Source organism: Linepithema humile, chromosome 2 (genome assembly GCF_040581485.1).
Source record: "Linepithema humile isolate Giens D197 chromosome 2, Lhum_UNIL_v1.0, whole genome shotgun sequence".
Classification (NCBI taxonomy): domain Eukaryota; kingdom Metazoa; phylum Arthropoda; class Insecta; order Hymenoptera; family Formicidae; genus Linepithema; species Linepithema humile.
Window position 1 is genome coordinate 32,215,579 of NC_090129.1, and position 19,615 is coordinate 32,235,193.

At 41.7% G+C, this 19,615-nt stretch overlaps 3 protein-coding genes across 3 annotated transcripts; all 3 read right to left on the reverse strand.

The window, feature by feature from the left end:
- Positions 1-1,318: 1,318 nt before the first annotated feature.
- LOC105674786 (uncharacterized) lies at positions 1,319-5,380 on the reverse strand. The gene is made up of 2 exons (XM_012371347.2): positions 4,083-5,380; positions 1,319-3,558 (listed from the first exon to the last, which is right to left on the reverse strand). Exons 1-2 carry the CDS (start codon positions 4,092-4,094, stop codon positions 2,116-2,118), a joined length of 1,455 nt encoding a protein of 484 aa, XP_012226770.2. The 5' UTR covers positions 4,095-5,380; the 3' UTR covers positions 1,319-2,115.
- Positions 5,381-6,441: 1,061 nt separating this feature from the next.
- On the reverse strand, positions 6,442-9,951 carry LOC136996938 (probable ATP-dependent RNA helicase ddx17). Its single transcript, XM_067349487.1, has 2 exons — positions 9,841-9,951; positions 6,442-8,892 (listed from the first exon to the last, which is right to left on the reverse strand). The coding sequence occupies exons 1-2, from the start codon at positions 9,850-9,852 to the stop codon at positions 7,492-7,494; spliced, it is 1,413 nt and encodes a 470-aa protein (XP_067205588.1). The 5' UTR covers positions 9,853-9,951; the 3' UTR covers positions 6,442-7,491.
- Positions 9,952-15,009: 5,058 nt separating this feature from the next.
- On the reverse strand, positions 15,010-19,237 carry LOC105674785 (uncharacterized). The gene is made up of 2 exons (XM_012371346.2): positions 18,888-19,237; positions 15,010-18,542 (listed from the first exon to the last, which is right to left on the reverse strand). The coding sequence occupies exons 1-2, from the start codon at positions 18,900-18,902 to the stop codon at positions 16,653-16,655; spliced, it is 1,905 nt and encodes a 634-aa protein (XP_012226769.2). The 5' UTR covers positions 18,903-19,237; the 3' UTR covers positions 15,010-16,652.
- Between the last annotated feature and the right edge of the window lie 378 nt (positions 19,238-19,615).

Below are 19,615 nucleotides of genomic sequence, written 5' to 3' on the forward strand. Positions count from 1 at the left end.
TCAGAAATGCGAAAAATGAGCAAATATTTATGACCGCAATTGTATGAAACTTTATGAACATTTCTAATCTTATTCGCTGCCTTTCGACGCCGTATCTGATTTGAGTAAACTGATCGCGAGACCTCACTTCCCCCTTTCCATCACGGCCGGCGCGCCTCACCCAAACGATCAACCGGACGTTGCCACGCTCCGGATCTCTTCCGCTCTCCGGTGTAGCTATCATGACTCGCGCGATTCCACGTTCGCGTTTAAAATACCATACAAAGAAGAATTAAGATTCCAAACGGTCAATTAGCGCCGTATTAAAAAGCTGTACATGAAATAGGAAAAGAGAAAGAAGACCTAGCGGCGGCGTGCGGAAAGACCCCGGTGGAATTAATTAAAGAATGCAGGATTAATTAGTCCGATGATTTCGTGGAATTTCGAGATAAAGTTGTCACATTGTACATCTTATTGTGGCTAGTCTGTAATTTACATTGGTTTCACTCTAAACGTTCACTTTCCAATCTATTGTCAAACATCTGCAACGTGAGAAGACAACGTTTCTTATATAATTTTAGGCGCACAATGTTGTGACATTGATTTCAATATATTTAAATGCTCGATAAAATAAGTTAATCATAGTTTTAGAATTTGTTTGTAAAGTTTGTTAAGCATTGTAGGCGCAAAGGTAGGAAATAAAAAGAGCATCGTCGCGTACGCGTTAATTATCTGACGCATAAAGCGCGTACCGCGTTAATAATACGGTTAATTTTTGGAATCTGCCTCGTGCGTACAAATTTCCGCATCTTAACACACTAGATTTTCATGCACATCGTGGCTTATGATGACACGCGTGTAATTACGTCGAGGAGCATGGCAGGAAAAAAAAACAGGAACCCGTCGCTCATCGAATGAAAGTAAAGTACGAAAACAGACACAAAAGGGAAACCGGTCTGCAATACTTGCGCCGAAGAGAAAGGAGTGCACACGTCTAAGGAAACATAAAGGATCGTTTATTATTAGCGACTACAAAACTGGTATTTAAAAATTCGACGTTTCGCATGTGGGTCGCGCGAGACACACAAATGGATTGCGCCGTCGGTTTGTATCAAGATCAGTCAGCATCGGGCCTAATGCGACATCGCGACTTTCTGACTCCGAAAACAATTTGTCATGCATGCTGAGACACTAACATCACTGAAAAGGAAACATGCTTTTTGTGCTCTCTCTCTCTCTCTCTCTCTCTCCTCTCTTCGCGTCTCAAAAGTTTCGAGATTAGCATCTCCCGCGTTTTCACGGTAGCATAAAAGCGACATTCTCGCCGCTCGCATAAAAGAAAGTATCAAGCCGCGGAGCAAAGCGGTGATATAAGTATAAACGCACTAAATGGCAATCTGTACACCTGTGTGAGCATCGCCTTTCATTTAGCGGTTAACGCGAAAGTAAATCACTTGAAACGTCGGGCTGTCAAGTTCTAATTTGTCGATTCGCACCTATCAATAATATTAGATGAATGCATTTAATTTCAAGAAGCGAGTTTGATTTAGCGAGACGGTGAAAGTATATGAAGTGTGAATGCGTTTCTTTTAATTTAAAGTATGAGCAAATCCCATTTAGCTTATCTTATAAGCTTCATTATATAAATCTAATCTAGCTTATCTTATAATTCTTAAATGTTAAATTGGAAGAGCGGATCTATATTAAGATATTGATAGGTTCTTGAGGGTTCAAATTATAAGCAATTTATATTACATTATATAATATTATAAATCATAGAATATAACAGTGAGAAATTTTAAATTTATTACAGTCTTATAAATAATAGATTTTAATTCAAACTTTTAGAATATAAATATTATAAATTATGTAAAACTCTCAAAAATTAATGTCTACACAGAATTTTCATTAGTAATTTGCGTATTAATAAATATATAATATTGATAAAAACTGCTTGATATTCAAGATACATACAATGATTACGTAAGAATTATGTAGCTAGGAATAAAATAAACCGCGTCAGTTCAACAAAAATACAACAAAAAAGAAACAAGAGTAACAGTACTTTACATCTTATACATAATAGCATCGTTTTCTTTCGTCCTATCGCTACGTTTACTATTGCGTATTAATAAATCAGCCCTTGTTATATTGTTTAGCTCCAAAATTGCTATCCGTAGTAATTTTATCTCCTTGCGACTGCGGCTGCTGCGTCTCATCCGACGCATAAGCAGAATACTGATAACTGTACGGTTGGGGTGTCCGAGGCGTGACAGCCAAATCCTTGCTCTGATAAGAGGAGCCCGATTGATAATAATTTGACTTCTGCTTGTCGTCGGCGTAACTCTGCGACGCGCCGTAGCCGTCGTATTCGTCCGTTTGATCCGCCGATCGGCTGTCACTCGCGCGCTGCTTAGGACTCGCCGTTTGCGAGCTCTCCAGGGTCGCCGGTTTCCGCACGTAGAGGACGCTCGATTTTGTACCCTTGTTCCTCTGCGCCGACGAGTCCTGCGAACTCGCCTGGCCGCCATTGACTTTGGCGGTGCCGTCGGCGTTTATCACGAAGGCGACGGCGGGCTTGGTTTTCACGGTTGGAAGAGTCACGTACGGCGCCGCATTCAGATTGTAAACGTTTGCGTACAATCCGCCGTTGGCGTCGGCGTTCAAAGCGTGTTCCCTGTGGTTCCCGTAGGACTGGCCTGCTTGCTGCTGCGCCAACAGCCTGGCTAACGCTTGACTCACCTGCTGCTCCATCTGCTGAATCTTGATGTACGTCGTGGGCAGCGGATAATTTGGATTGACCGGTTGTCCCGCTACATTGATCAGCCTGTACGTCGCCTTCGGAAGCGGTATCGGCAGATTCCTCACTTGGACGTTGCCCTCGAGTTGATTATACGGGCTTGCCAGCTTGTACGTGCTGGACTGCACGTCGAGATCCCTCGAGCCGCCGCCGCCGCCGCCGGATATGTAGTTTCCACCGTCTACGTACTGGCTCGTCGACGGCACGTTCTGACTCGTTTCGTCGTCCTTCAGCTTCTTGCTCTGTTTGCCGTGCCTGTCGTCCTCCGCGGAGTCTTGCGACGTCTCCTGATGCGGGGGCGGCGGCGGCGGCGGCGGCAGCGGCGGCGGGAACAGCGCGTGATTGTAATAATGAGAGTAATAGGGCTGCTGGTAGTAGTAATTCGGATACGACACCGGATACGACGCCGGGTTCACTGCGTACGGGGTGGGATACGAGTTGTAGACGGCGTACGGCGAATGAACGTAGGCGTACGCGTCGCCGTTGTAATACGACGGATAAGCGGGCGCGGGCGAGCTGTTTCTCGGATCGGGATTGTAATAAGGATCTCTTTGATAGTTGGTATTGTAGCTGGAACTGTAGGAATTCTTGGCGTCGACCTTCGGCGCGTACAACTCCGGCGTTAATTGCGTCGTCAATTCTCGTTCGGCGCCTCGTTTGATTACCTTGGGGGTGTAAGGGTAGTCGGGAAAGATCGGTAGAAACGGCTCGTCGTTAGGGTCCTTGCTTTCACGTGGCTGCGCGAGAATTACCGGTGACAGCAGCAAGCAGAGCAATATCTACAATTCAATATTTGCATTTTATATTCGCAATAAAAAATTATTCGTAATATCACAAGTATGTTAATTGAAAAGCAGATTCATCATTTTTATATTTATTTTTATACCAATTGTTTCTTGCAGAAAACCAAAAATTACTATTCACGCTCTAATACGGTCAATTTGCAAAAATTTGCTTGAATTAGTAACGCTATATTTGTATGCAGATCTTTTTTCCAATTAAAAAAAATTATTAGAAACATCTTGTCACGTATCTTGTCGTTTATCACGTATTCAATTTATGCTTTAGGTCAAAACACATTAGCACATACACGTTTAAGTGAGATAAAAACTTTCACGCAGAAATAAAACTGAAATAAAAATTTTGCGAGCTGTTAAAACTGTTATAAATATGACAAAGTCTCTTTTAAAATACTCCGCGTGCTAATTAGGCCGTAAAAAGCAGCAGATGCCAAGTTTAATTAGCGCTGCGGGCTGCAATAAAAAAAGAAAATTTTTTCATTAATTAATAAATTTGTACCAACCAGTCGCTCCATGTCTGCCACAATTCACTTATCGCCGTCGAGTGGCCACGAGACTATGCTTTCTTCGATATTATATTCAATCGCTATCTCATCCGACACCGCGTTCGCCAGCAATTTCGCAGATCAGACCGACGCGACGGTTCCGCTTTTAATGACACACCGGCCGACATTGAATTTCTCCTTTATACCCGATCGCCAGAAAAATTGCGGAAACTAGTTTAACATTTCTCTGCTCTTATATGTAGGTCTGGAAGTGATAGTGCCCGCCCGCAGTGGCGCAGTGAAAAGATATATTGTAGAATGCCGCTAGATCGACCGTCAAACGGCGAACGGCGATGGATTTTGATTCACCGTCACCCAGCGACGGTATGCATTAGACGGTCACGTGTCTGCCGGATGTTATGAGGAAGCGTGCAAGGTTCGAAGAAAATCTAATTGTTGGAATCGCGCAAGGGAACAATAATTAGGATCATAATTACCAAAGAATCTTCTTCTCTGGCACGCAATTGCTGAATTCTATGAATATTTGGCGACGTGTAATTTAGTAAAAGTTCGGAAAGGTGGCTGACCGGAGAATGGCGATAGTCGCGTAGGATCGAACGATCCAGGAAGTGGAGCGCTCACCGGCATCCTCGAAGGACCTTTCCAATCTCGTCCGAGTAACGCCTTTCGCGTATCTTCGGAAATGTTTCTCGCTTTACTTTCACTCGTGCACACGAATCTCCCACTGCGAATCCCTACTGCGCAGACCACACCTCTGATAACAACATGATCGATCGGATTCAGGGTGATTGCATCGCGGCGGTATGCGGAAAAAAAGTTTTCTCAGATTGCCATATCGTTATCGGTTTCTCTTTCGTCGGAAGAAAAAGTATCGTGGGAAAGCAATGCGCTTATACTTGCTGGTATCCATCGCCCGTAATGTATCATTTGTGATGTAACAGGATACACATTTCGAAATAACATGTAGTTTATCTTAAATTATAATAACATCAGTATAAGAATGTAAAAACATATAATATATAAGATTATATACATTTATTAAAAATGCGCATTTCTGTAAAATTTCTTTCTCAAACAAGATCTAATTAAAAAAATAATATTAGAACGAGAAAATATTTAACATAATAGAATACTTCTCTTCTAATTTCTCTGTCACACGGTACTTATGTTTCTCTCCGCAAATTCCGCGGACCAATTCATTTCAGCAGAGTCAGCAATCACTTTGCTTCGAAAAAAGGAGTCGCGTCACGGGTCGATGCGGTACGAAAGTGAATCTCCCGATCGCCGAACCACGTGGAATACTCCACGGGACGAAAGAATGCACGACTGGATTCGCCCGGGGTGCCATCTCAACGAAGAGTAAGAGCGGACTTTTCCCGCTCTCGCCAGGTGTGAGAGTGAAGCACGAGCATGTCGCTCGCCAGAACCAGTCGGAAAATAGTGAAACGTGCGTTTCTACATGCGAAATGCATATATACCGGTTGGTTATCGGCGATCGAGGGATATCGATCGGATTGCACATCCAAACCCAGACGGCCGGACGGGACTGCGTGTCGGCCCGTGCGTGCACGGCTCTCTCGCGTCGTTTCGTCGCGCCTTGCGTGCGTGAGTGCGTGCGTGTTCAGGTGTAGAACGCGGAAACTAGGTCAGATGCGCACGAGGAATAACGCGCGATCGGCGGCGTTACTACGATCGCTTTCTTGCGTGGGCGGCTGCGCATCTCCGTGGCCGTGTCGAAAACTTGATTAACGAAAGCGGCTGAGTTCCTGTCGTATAAATTACTGATTGATGGATATCGAGCCTTTTATTCGTAGGCGACAGCGTTATCTTGATAAGTAATTTTAATTAAGATATGTTAATGTAATTTTTTACAAAATTTATAAAGAGAATACAATAATATTCATATAACAAGAGAAATTGCAAAAAGTTAAAATACTTGAAATTTTTCCTACAAAATCTTTCATTTAAAAAATAATATAATAATAATAATAATTTAAAATACTTTTTTGAGAAGTTTACAAATAATTATATCAATTAGATAAGCATTTTCAAGTTCAGCGATAATTGTAATAAAAATAAATGAATAAAATATTGTTATATTTCACATACATATCGTATTGTAATATTGTATTGTTGTACTTTACGATAAAATTATTTGCACTGTTATATATAATATCAAAAGAAAAAAGGTGAAAAAAAATTGTTAATTTCTACGTGAATCATATTAAATTTATCCAGCCGACAGTCGACGTCTTTGCTGATCGGTGGCACTTTCTCGAATAAAATAAAGATTTTAGAAAGATACCTATTCATTCCAACTTGTCTCGACCTTGCAGTAAAAGTGATCCCGTTTTGTTTTTTTTGGGCGAACTTGCTTTTATTACAATGTCTCTTGCACCGTTATACGCGCGCGCGGCCAATAACTTTCACGGTAGCGCTGCACGTAAAAGCAGAAGAAGCAGAACTGTCGCTAGATACGTCAATTATCCTGACAAACAACGGAACGTTTCGTGTCAGAAACCAGTCAGATATCTCTCGATCCCACGCGTGTCGAGTCAATTGCGAGTGAACTCGCGGACACGAAAGTAAACCGGCGCCCCATATGTGTATTCAATTATAATCTTTAATTGCGATGATTAAAATAAATGCCATCCCGTTCGCCGATTCCGCGAATGTACTTTCACTTTTCCAATTTCTTCCATCACTTCGGTGCGTGTTCGTTCTTTATTGAGAGACAAAAAATTAGAACGAAGCGTCTTATCACGCCACATGCAATATGCAATACGCGCAACTTAACAATAGTATTCTCCAAAAAGAAATCTATATTTGTGCTGGTTGTGATTTACGAGCGGTCTAAATTAATCGGTCATCCTCGCTGACACGTGCTCGCACATGTCACTGTCATAAGATTTAAAGTGGGTTTTCTGGTGAGTATGTCAATCTTTTTTATTGAAAAAAAAAAAAAAGATATAAAACTAGACAACAAAATCACACAATTATCAGTAATACAAAAAGCATACAACAGGAAGGAGTATATTTAAATTCTATCAGTGATATAAATAGATAACAATTTGCATTAAATATACGATTACAACATGAACATTTTTCTATAAATGGTTTAAAAATATTTAAGCATATATGTATATATATTCAGAGGACCCTCTGGAGCGTTATTGTTACGCGTGGCTCTTCGGCCTTCAAATATATCATAGATCAGAAATAGCCACTATAAGTTTTCATGGCAAGATCGAGTCAGCATAGAAATAATCATTCAGCAATCTCAAATTACGACAAACTCATCCTGAAATCCAAACGCGGATTCCATAATTGCACGCTGTTATTGTTAATAACGCGCGAATAACGTTAAAGTATGGAAAATGCAAAAAGATCTATTTCAAAATATAAATTAAACGATTGAATATTTGCCGTCGGGACTCGAGTATGAGATCGTGTCGTACTTGACGCTTTCGGAATCTTCGTTATCATACGCTTTCGGCAGGACGTATCTGAGATACCGCGGACTCACGCTGGAATAAGATCCCTGCGATTCCGAGGGCGTCCCGTACGAGCCGGAAGGACTCAAGTACTTGGGTGTGTAACCGGAAGTTCCGGCGTAAGACACGATGGGACTGGAATAGCTGGAACTGGGATTCGAGTGGCTCGAGCTAGGGGCGGAATAGCTGGAAGCCGTGCCGGAATAGCCGGAACTGGAGCCGTCCACGTAGTTGGAACTCGACGTTGCGTACGACACGGCAGGACTGCTGTACCTTGTGCTGCCGCCGGACGAATAGCTGGAGCTGCTGTCCTGGGGCGACAGGTAGTTGGCGTACGAGTTGGAGCCGGACGATCCAGAGCTTGAGTAGGATCCCGAAGAGATCGGCACCTCGTAACTGGAACTGTCGGACGACGCGCTCGAGAGTCCGCCGTGGCTGCCGGAGGAACCGGACGCGGCGTAATTGGGCGATCCGGAACCGGAAGACAGCGCGGAGATCCCGTGAGATCCGGATGCGATGGGGAGAGCGTACGCAGACGACGCCCCGTGAGATCCTGACGAGCCGCTGAGAGCGGAGATGCCGTGCGTCGATCCGGAAACCGGAAGGCTGTAACTCGAAGATCCGTGCGAGCCGCTGCCGATGACCAGGCCGCCCGTCACGGGATACGAAGAACCGGAAGACGCGGAGTGAACGGGAAGACTGTAACTCGATCCGGAGGAGCCCAGCAGACCGTGCGACGACGTCAGCATCACCGGAAGACTAATGCTCGATGCTCCTCCGTTGCTGTACGCCGAGAGTCCGTGCGAGGTGCTCGCGGCGCCGCCGCCGCCGCCGCCGTGCAGTCCGAAGGTGACGGGGCCGGTTTTCGAGGGAATGAAGAATCCATTGTTTCCGCCGGCGAGGCTCGCCACGCTTGGCACGGAGTACGTGCTCTGAGCCGCGTGTCCGCCCAGCGAAAGACCCTGAAGACCCAGCGAGCCGTGGCTCTGTCCCGGTGAGATGTATCCGGACGCGAGGTGGGCGGACGGAGTCAAGGAGTATCCGATTCCGTGACCGACTGAGCCGCCTAAGCCGTGAAGCCCCAGCGGAAAGCCGCCGGACGAGCCCCCGAGGCCGTAACCGGAACTCAGACCCGGATGAACGGGCGCCGCGTAGGAGATGGGTCCGTGCGACGGATGGAAAGTCGCCGGATGGTCGCCCAGGCCGCGCTTGTCCTTCGGCGGACCCAGCCGAAACAGACGCGGCGGGCTGTCGCCGCGCTGATCCCTGCAGCATGCGTCGCAGACGAGCGCCGCCAGCAGCCCCAGTAACACCTACGCGAACGGAAGATTAGCGTCGCCGCACACCACTCGTGCGCTGCACATCACTTTCTAGGGTGGCCCACTTTCTTGGGCTTAACCGGCTTGCGTGAAAGTGGAATACGCAAAGCTGTTAGTCGGTTACCTGAGTTATAATTAGATTGCTTAACTATGCTATGAATAGTTGGATTAATTGAGCGCGGGACGTTGTTAATTTGCACCGTCGTGGAGGTAGTTGAGTCTGTCAGCCGAATAAATGAAGATATCGGCGTTAGTTTGAGTAAACTTGCACGAATCGTGTCACAAGCCGATATTCACTTATTAACGTGTCGCGAGATCTGATGTATTGATAATTAGCGCTGTCATCGTTGGACTAGTATTCGCGGCAGTTTATTCAATTGTAATTTAAAGCAGATGAATCGTAATTAATATAAGCGTGTGATGTAACGCATTATATAATATAATAAATTTAACATAAAATATGTAAATATTGCGTGTCACATCAGTCACGGGCAATTACAATCAGTTAATTAAAATCAGATTCCAGATAATATCAATAATATTATAGTTAAAATAGATCTAACGTATAATTGACATCAAAGCAGATAAACTTCAATTATAATAGTGTTATTAGTTATAATAATATGCGTTATTGATAATAATAGTTAATGCGTTAATAGAAATTTCATGAAAACTTACAAAAATAATATTTTTATAAACCATTATTTTATTTATTAATTATTAAATTTAGTTTCATTGAAAGTTTGAAGATTTAATATGAAATAAAAGTCTTTTAAAGTCTGTCTAAACTTCTGCTTAAAAAATGGCGTAAAAAATACTTGCTTAAAACGTATAAAGCATAAATCAAACATAATATAACTGATACTACAAAAGCGTGAGCAATTAACACACACACACACATATATATAACTAAAAAGTAAAACTAAAACATAATGTACTCACAATGGATCGCATGCTTGCCAGAATTGCCTTTTAGTAACTATTCCTTGTCGCCGGATGTCAGTCGTGTGGTTGATATTGTGGTCTCTGATGCCATTGCTACCAAGAAGAAAGTCTTTATACATGGATCCCCTCTTGCATGGCAAAAGAAAGGTCTAGGTGAAGGTAGTCTCCCCGCGCTGATGTATCGGGCGCAACGTCGCACCGTCAGCGCCGAGATCGTAGTCCAGTATAACGCCGGGGATACTCACACGTGTTTTGCAAATCAGGTCTCACCTGCGGTAAAAGCGGACCGTGCGATTCCTATCGGCATCGCAATTTTTTTCATCGAAACGACAACATCCTCTTCCGAGGAAGTCAACAACCTTTTTAAGAGAGAAAAACGGAGAGAGAGAGAGAGAGAAAAAAAAAAATAAGACAGATCACCCGAAACTTGCAACGTGAAGACCGGCGAACAATGCCGGACACGTGAACAAGAGGTCCGTCGAAAAGATTTATCACTTTTCTCTTTCTCGCGGCAGATCGAAATTTCGTCCTCGCTTTGTCTCGCCATTGTTTGCCAAAGGTGCTTTGAGAAAGCGCACGCGGAAGGTCGTTCCACCTTCCGCACATTTTGTCCGAGATATTTTCCATTAATGGCTGGTCCGTTTTCCCACGGAAAGATATCTTTATGAGCGATATCGCGCGATACTCTTTCGAGCTGAGGAAAATCTTAGGAGACCAGCGTGATAGGATGCGCTAAGTCGTTTTTAATTGCCACGCGAGAGCGCCGAGCCAACGATTTAATTTCTCAACGCGATAAAAGTCGCGCCATTCCGCTTTTTTCGTGTTATTTTATTGCTCGGCGCAATTAATCACATTGCAGACACAGTACGCAGTCCCGTCACGCGTCGGGAGAAAATACAATTGTTTCTCGATCCGCGACAGAACTAGTTTATTTTGCATTCCTTACTCTCGAATTGGACCCGCAAGAAAGGTGTCAGACTTCAACGAGGAAAGTGCATATTGCGAGTCAAACCGCAATAATCATCATTAAAACCGCGGTAATGCAATTTTTATCTTATTTTGGAATTTAAATACTTGTCATACTTTCAGATGAAGAAAAGAGCTGAATACTTCTGACTTTATCAATGAGGATTTATAAAAGCTTTAGTCTGTAAATAACTTTAAAAACGATTGTTTATACGAAAAAAAAGTTTGTTTTATGATTTTGGATTTAAAAAATGCTGCGGTTCTAACATATTGAACATCATTGAGACAATTTGTTTGTGCCGGCATGTATGAATTGTCGCGATTATTTTTGCACTAATAATGTTCATGAGAAAAAGATGAAATGTTTTCGGGTGAATGCAAGATATTTATTGTCCGGTAAGAAATGCTTCTCGTATGCATTGGAATCTACTGAAAGCCTCTTTCTGGAGCGCTCACAAATTTCTTTTGCAAATTTCTTTTCACCTTATGCTGAGAAAAAGGCGCGGTTAAACCGTCGCGCGTAAAGAGCAGCTTTGCTTACTCTGCTTACTTCTAGCAAATCGTTTTTTCCTATCAAATTTTAAACCTCAACTCGTTGACATTTGGTTATGTTGCACCGCAAAATGCAAAAACCAAGCGAGTCTAAGTGATGCAGCTAGAAGAGTAAAATAGATTTATTAGTTTCACCGTCGATCGCAAAAATTAATAAAGTACGGAACATATTCTTTAAATAAAGAAAAAAACAGTATTTTATAAAATTTAACAGTATTTTAAATTGTTCTTAATTTCTTTGTAATATATAAGAAATATTTCTTTCTTGCGACCTAGATTTTTAATACTGACTGAAAGAATATATATTATATATAAAATAAATATCTCAATGCGCTAAATATTTGTTAGCTTCGCTTATCAGTCATAAATTGTTACACATTGTATAGAATGTATTATAAAAGAAATATGTTGATTGTTTTGCTCATAAACACGTTGATATCGCAAACAGAAAAAGATAAAGTTTCGCTACATATTAAAAGACGAGTAATGTTTGAAAGTGAAATAGGAATGAGTGAAAAAGCTGCCACATCTGTTCTCGCGTTTTTGTCTTTGTTTTATGATAAACGTATTTCCGCATATAAGAATGAGGAGTCGGTAAAAAGGTAATCTTGGTTAGTCATCAGGAATTCATAGTCAGTCACTTGACTCCTCCCAGTACGCTAAATCATAGTACTTGAAGGAAAAAAATCGTATAATTGACATCATTTTACTTTCACTCATGACATGAAGAAAACATTACCTGCGCCTGTCATTCAATTTAAAAGATGACGAATGATTAGCGAGCGCAGAATTTTAGGACAACTGTTGACGCAATTTACTTCCGAGAGGAAGAGAGAAATTTAATTTTAATGATACTTTTTATATACGAATTAGATCACGTAAACCTTGTGCGTCGAAAATTAAATCGAGCGTCGCAATGTAAAATATATAAAAATTTTAAATGTATAATTAAAAATTAATATAAAATTTCCAATATTTAGTTGCGGAAAAAATATTACCAATATTACCAAATAGTACAACGCATTATCTGAAAAAAATTCTATGGTTATATAAAAAATTAATAAATAAATATCGCAACAATACCAATCAACGCGAATATTAGTTTCTAAAAGATAACATATGTAAATCAAAATAGTTCAACACTATCTTAAGTCCCACGCAAGAAGAATGAGATTTAAAGTGATCGCTTCGACGTCTTATAAACCTGTGAAATTTCACTTACGAGTATCGTTGTCGGGTTGACGACTCTAGCTACGATTATGAGAAACGCACTCGATAGTGCTTGTAATAGGCTGATCGAGAGTTGCTGCTCAGTTTCACACATAAGAGTTATACATTTACATATTTAAAACGTCAGCAGTAAGAGAAAAACTTGCTATAATAAATATCAACTCTGTGTTATAAATATGGTAACCTATAATTTTAATAGTAATTAATAACAGGAACTGCAATTAAATCCCAGCTCTGTAATAAATATAATAATTATAAATGTTGTATGCGTTTTTATCATCAGCATCCACATTTGTATGTAAAATATAAAACACTACTAATATTAATTATGAACACACCTCTGATAAAAGCGATGTAGATAGCTCCGTTGAGAGTTGCGTTGCTTATACATAATCATACAGCATTTATGGATAGCATCTATGATAGTATCTGTGTACAATATAACAGAATCTTAAAACGTAAGATATAATCATAAGATATCGCGTTTCGTGTGCTCTGAATAACATACCTGTCACGCCGGTAACATCTTGATAACACACGTGTACCATTGCACAAGACATGCACTGAAACAAAACACTCACAATCAGTGTTCAGCAAATATTATCATTCATGTCTCGTAAGAAAATATTTAAACACATAGTCTAGAGTATTATTAAAAAGTAATGCGTACACAAGTCAGACGCGCCAGTCAACTGATCGTTCCATCAAGAGAGCTAATTAAAATCGCAACGCCGTCAATATTCCGGCGCCGACGATAACACTTCACGTATGGTTGCGTATAAACGATATCGACGCAAAATCGCTCTCGCTTTTCGTGCTTCCTCATTTTGTTCTCATAACATTTTGTTGCGTCATTGCAACAAGTACTTTTGTAACATGTCCTTCCTGATAATGTCTTTATCTCTATTCTTTTATCATTTATCTTCCCTTTCCAAATTCGTCATTTCTTTCACTTTCTCGATCTCTCTCACTTTCTCCCGCGTTACTTCTCTCGCTTCGTAAATATGCATTAAAATTTTCTCATATATTTTACTTCTGTATTTTTATTATCGATCTAGCGTGATTATCTTTGCAGCTCTATTGCTTTCCCTCTGTTCATTTTTATATCACGTAATCACTAAATATTTTATCGAAGATACTTGATAAACAAAATCATCGAGTTGAAATAGACAGAAACGTCGAATTGGAATAAGAGGAATTTGTTTTGGTGACAAATGGAATTCAGCGTGTGAGAGTTTTCCAGACGGGATCTGAAAAGAGTCTTTGAGAAGGAATTCAGATGCACGAATTCGGAATGAAGCGGTAAAAGTACACCGATGGAATAAAACAGAAACCGGGCAGCAGAATATGGGTCACTTGCGGAAAGCGAGTTGATAACAGGTTTGATGTGGCGAGTCAGCATGGCTTAAGGTCAAACCACACTTTTAAGATTTCGTGATCCTCTGAACGTCATGCTTTAACCATTCGAATTCCGTTCTTATCGATCGCACGATCTTTGGGGAAATCAGGTTTTTCGTTTTTTGAAAGAGTATCATGATGCTGCTTAAAAAGTAGCTTCTGATAAAACCGGCTGGTAAGTATTAACAGAAATAAAATGCAATAAGAAATATTATAAAAGATATGCAATCTGTGAAAATATAATATTTTAAACTCCACGCGAATGCAATTCGCGTACAACACATAAAAATATATTCTTATCAAAGCGAAATAAACGCAATCGCTTGTAGATATTCTGCGTATTTAAATAAATTTTAGATAATCTTTTTAACTCTCTCTCTTGAAAATCTTTAATTTAATTATTTCCTTTTTTCACTCACAAACAGCATCTTAATGATAGAAAATAATGCATATTTATTTCATTATCTTGATCAATCGACTCGGTCGAAAGTCGGTCAACATAATTATTAAATTCAACAAGGAAAAGATATCTGTTTAAATTAAATTGCAGAAACAAGAACATCGCTAATATATTAAACACATACGACGCAGTCTTGTTTAATTATGAATCTCAATTCAATCTCTAGATCTCAATTTATAAATCGGACTAACATCAATGGCACGCGCCCGACGTATCTTTCCTAGAAGGAAACGGACCTAAAGATTACGAAATTGCCTGGGAATCATGTACACCTGCAAACAGATATATTATGTATGCTTAAGATCATCGGGATAACGCGGCTGCATTGACCGTGGCTAGAATTATCGAACGACTTTCGAGGTCAGGATCGAGCGGCGTGGCGGTGGATCGTGCGCGACCACAAGTGATATGGTCACGATTGTACAGGTGAGAGTCTCTTTGTATATAGATCCGTCCCAAGCCGGAAGCGTGACCGGCAGTCTATTTTCTCGGCTCAACTTTCCATCGTGATAATATGGAATACGCGTGATTGACATTATGTGCACATTTCGGACATTTGAATTCAGAATAAATATGCGAATATATTATATTCGCTTATTTATAAATGTTTCAGATTCTATACAACTTATATAGTTTATAAAAATACTTCCCGTTGTTACAAGAAAGAAATGTTATAAAATAATAATATTGTGCGTCGCTAAAATATTTTGTCAAACGTATTTCTATCTGCATTTACTTCAATGTGAATGCATTTGTGAAATATTTTTAGTTACACGCTCTACATTAAAACCAAATGATTCTATTCGAATTAATGGTGACGGGATATCGAAAAAGAATTGCTTTCCAAAGTAAAAAAAATATATTTATTTGCCGGCGAAATAAATAGAAACGTATATATTTACATATGCGAGGATAAAACTGTTTCGCGCGCAATAATTCACAAGCATTATACATGCAATCAAGACAGCGAGGATCTCTATTTTCGAAATAATATCCTCGCAGATTTGCATGAATGGCGAAATTTCTCTTACGCGTGATCGACAATTAAGAAACATTTGCTTGTCATTCTCACGGCGTTAGACCAATTCTAATGAAACAACTGCGCTCATTATCACCTTGCACGATGTCACTTTCTAGAAGGCATTTCAAAGCCGGTGCAATAGCAGATGGTACAGCGAATGCTCGGAACAAGTCACGTATTGAACCATCGTCATAGTAACTCTTTCAATAGCGGAACACGCATGTTGTGCTAAGCGCTGCAGAATAAAATGTGTGTAATCCGTCGTTTTCTAAAGTTTATAATACGCATGCGAGTGCAATGTTCGACAGGCCAACTATGTGTATAGCGTCTATTTAAATTTGTGCAAGTAATAATGCACATTACGGACAAATTTTAATGAGCAATTATTCATCCAACAGAGGGAATTTTAATGAGTAATTATTCATCAAAACAGAGAAACCATGATACGGAAAATATTATCGTTGCATGGAATTTCTCACCAGTTAATTGCAGCTGATACTTCACTTATGCTGTGAGAATTTGAAATGAGTCTTTAATTAAATATTCTATTAGAATATATTAATAATTATTCTTATATAAACGTAAGATTACCTACAGAGATTTGAGTTAAGACATTACAATTACAGTAAAAAAAATATCATTTAAATAAGTTAGTAACAGAAAACAAATAACTTGTTTGTATAAAACATTAATAAAGAAAATTTTTGAGTAAAAAAATTGATTGCTTTTTTTATATAATTTAATCATTTATATATTAAAACGGCAAAGTCCTTCGTTAAGAAAAAGTATTATTCTTTGCGTTTTCATATTTCTACTTAAAAATTTCGATGACAAAAAGTCTCAATTTTCGTCACGGCGATAGCGAAATTTTTCCGGGAATCAAAACGAATAAAACTTGCCGCTGAAACGATTGATTCGTGGCCCTTTTTGCCGGCACGAAACTCTCTCGCCAAAAGAAGAAAATGAAATCGTGAAAAAAAGTTAATAGGCGACGCGGCGCAACGTCATTAGCACGTCCAAATCACGCAAACTCGCACAAAATAGTGCTCTCCTCTCCGCCGTTATAACTTTCTTCTTCAATCTCTTCCTCTCTCTTTTCCGCGCGGGTAAGCAGTCAGCCTCGATACCGCGATCCGCGATATTCGCGGATCCGTTTTCGCGAAGGAACGGGAGCAACGCCTCTCATTTCCATATCTGCGCCGGCTTCGTCTGCGCGTACGTAGGCGCGTAACTCCAAGGATAGCTCGGCCAGCCGGCGACGGCGAGCGCGGGCTTCTGGTACGCGACATTGGGATAGTAATACACCGGCAGGACCGCTTTGACCGGCTTGTAAAGGACGCCGGGATTGATCAACGCCGTCTGCACGTCGTACGTGTGCTGCACGCTCGACGTCACGCTGCCGGGTGCGACCGGATGCACCGGCGTCGCGAGGGGATGCAACGGCGCGCTAATCGGTCGTAACGGTTGGACCGGCAGAGCGACCGGCGTGAACGCAGGCGCGAAAGCGACCCCGGCTTGATCGGGCTTGAAAGCGACCGACGGTATTGTCGTCGCCGGGATCGCCGATCCCGGTTTCGCAGGCGGTTCCGTGGGAATCGGTATCCCGAAGTGAGTAGGCGACGCGCCGGCGGACTGCCCCGGTCTAACTGGTCCAGGCGAGAGAATGCTGGTGCTGTAACTGGGGAGCAGGTTGCTTCCCGTGATGAGGGTTGGCACAAAGCCACCGTAAACGGGGATTCCCACGGCGGAGCTGATCGCGGGCGATCCTGGCCGATTAGGCGCGGGCTGTGGCAGCGTTACTTGAGCGGTGCCGTCGCCCTTGGACGATGGCGGGGTTTGAACGACGGGCGCTCCCGTCACGGTCGTCGTCGGTGTTTGCACGGTGGTCGGCACGCCGTAGTTTAACGGCAGCTCCGAAGGATTTATCGTGGTGCTGCCCGGCAGGAAAGGGGACTGGCTGAAAGCGGTACTTCCGGTTGCGAAAACCGCGCTCTGCGGCGGCGTCGTGACATGCTGCTTCACTTGTTGGCTGATGGATGCCAGCAGCTCCTGATTCTGAATGAAACTCGCCTGGTTCTGAGCGTACCTCGCCGCCGCTTCGGCGCTCGGCGTGGTCCGCGCTTGAGCGAGAGCTTGCTGCAGCTGCACGATCAGCCGATCTTTCTCCAAGGACTGAATCTGTTGCAGAGTTTCGTGAGGATTGAGCGTGCCCGATGCGTACGGGGGCAGCGCGCCGCCTCCGAACTCCTGCGGGCTCTGCGAGGTGCTCTCGAAATTTCCGAACTGATCGTTTGGCCTCTGAATCTGATTACCGGCGGCGCCGTGAAACTGCTCGTTGCCGGGCGCGAAATTCTGACTGCTCGCGGGCGCGCCGTACAGTTGTTGAATCGCCTGCGCGTTCTCGGACAGGAAAAGCGCGGCGTCAGAGATCTGATTCTGCGGCTGCGAGATGAAGTTCTGGCTCTGCGAGCTCTGAACTTGTGCGGCCGACGAACTCGGCGGATGCGATTGAGGAGTGAAATTATTCGTCGACGAATAAGCCGGCAGCTTTTGATTCTGCGGTGGTAAATAATTGGCCGTGTGCATGCCAAAGGGCTCGTTGTTCTGACTGGCGATCGAACTCGCTTCCGCGAAGTCCACGTTTCGAATCGGGCTCGGCACTTCCTGGTCGACCAATCCGTAGTCGAATCTGATCGACTGCTGTTGATTGACGTGATGCAATTTGCTTCGCTGCTGTTCAGCATGTCCGTGCGTGATCGGACCGGAAGTCGAGTGACTCGGCGGTCCGTATTTCGTAAACGGTCTGATTAACAGACTAGGAACTTTGGATGCGATTTGACCTTTTGATTGATGCACTTGGAAGCGAAAGCGACCGCTCGAAGAGACACGATTCGGTCTGCTATAGCTAAATCCGGAATCTCGTTTCCGTTGAACGTCGGACTGCTTGAGATCCGGCCCGATCTCGGCCTCGCCGAGGTTCACCACTTCTAATTTCGTGACTTCTGGCTCTTGCACTTTCACCTTTTTTTCGGCTTGGGTCAGCGAAAGCACCAATATGAGAACATAAATGACCTAAGACAAAAAGTTAAATTAGAATTAGAAGAAAGAATATTAAAAGAATAAAGTTAATAAAATTTAATTAAATTATAAAATGCATAAAAAATAAACTCAATAAAATTTATTATTTTGGTAAATTAAATATATTTACTTTATCAATGAAATTTATTATCTGAATATATTTGCAGAGTCAAAATTGATGCTTCAAATGTTAGAGTAAAAATCATTATATATAGTACAAATATTCTGTTATATATAATTTATTATTTGTATTTAAATTGTATTGTTTACATGCGTTGAACGTTAATGTAATAAAATCGTATGTTCTAGATAAAAATCAAAAGTTATGAACATGCTTACGAGAACGTGCCGCATTTTCGGATGCTTGTAATCCTTATCTCACTTAGCACTGCACTAAGATAATCCCGATTGTCTCTTCTCCAGCAAGAAACCGTGCTACTTCCCACGAGGTCTCGACATTGAATTAGACTACGCAAACCAAAGAAACTAATTTGTTCGAGGATGGACAGGTACGCGCCGACTAAGCTACAACCATACCTGCACATGTATAAATACAATCGGGTCGCGACCGTCCACGAATTATAATAGACTTTCTTACCGGCTTTCATCGATCGAACTTAAGCAATACTGTTACGGATTTGTCATGTTATACATATCGATGCAAAGTGGACACGTCGTATATTCGGAGTGGTCCCAAATTTCGCGGCTACTTGCCAAAATCTGTTATCTTCCGTAACACAACGGCCGGCGGCGAAACGTGAGCGAAGTAAACAATTCGATATCCGATACAAAATATTGACATTCTATATTTTAATAATTATATTATTTGCGTACAGACTATAAAAATAATAATAAAGTCATGAAATTATCATCATTTGTGAGAAGCAGAGATACGGTTAAAAAAATATCAAATATTTATGAAAAGTAAATACACAGTGTATCATTTTAAAAGGTGTGTAAATTTAATTAAAAGGTACGCTTTGAGACAAATTAATGACATCGCGTATAATTTAGCGACACTCCGGATAAAAAGAGGAACGTCTTATTCACCTAAAACATTTCACCGA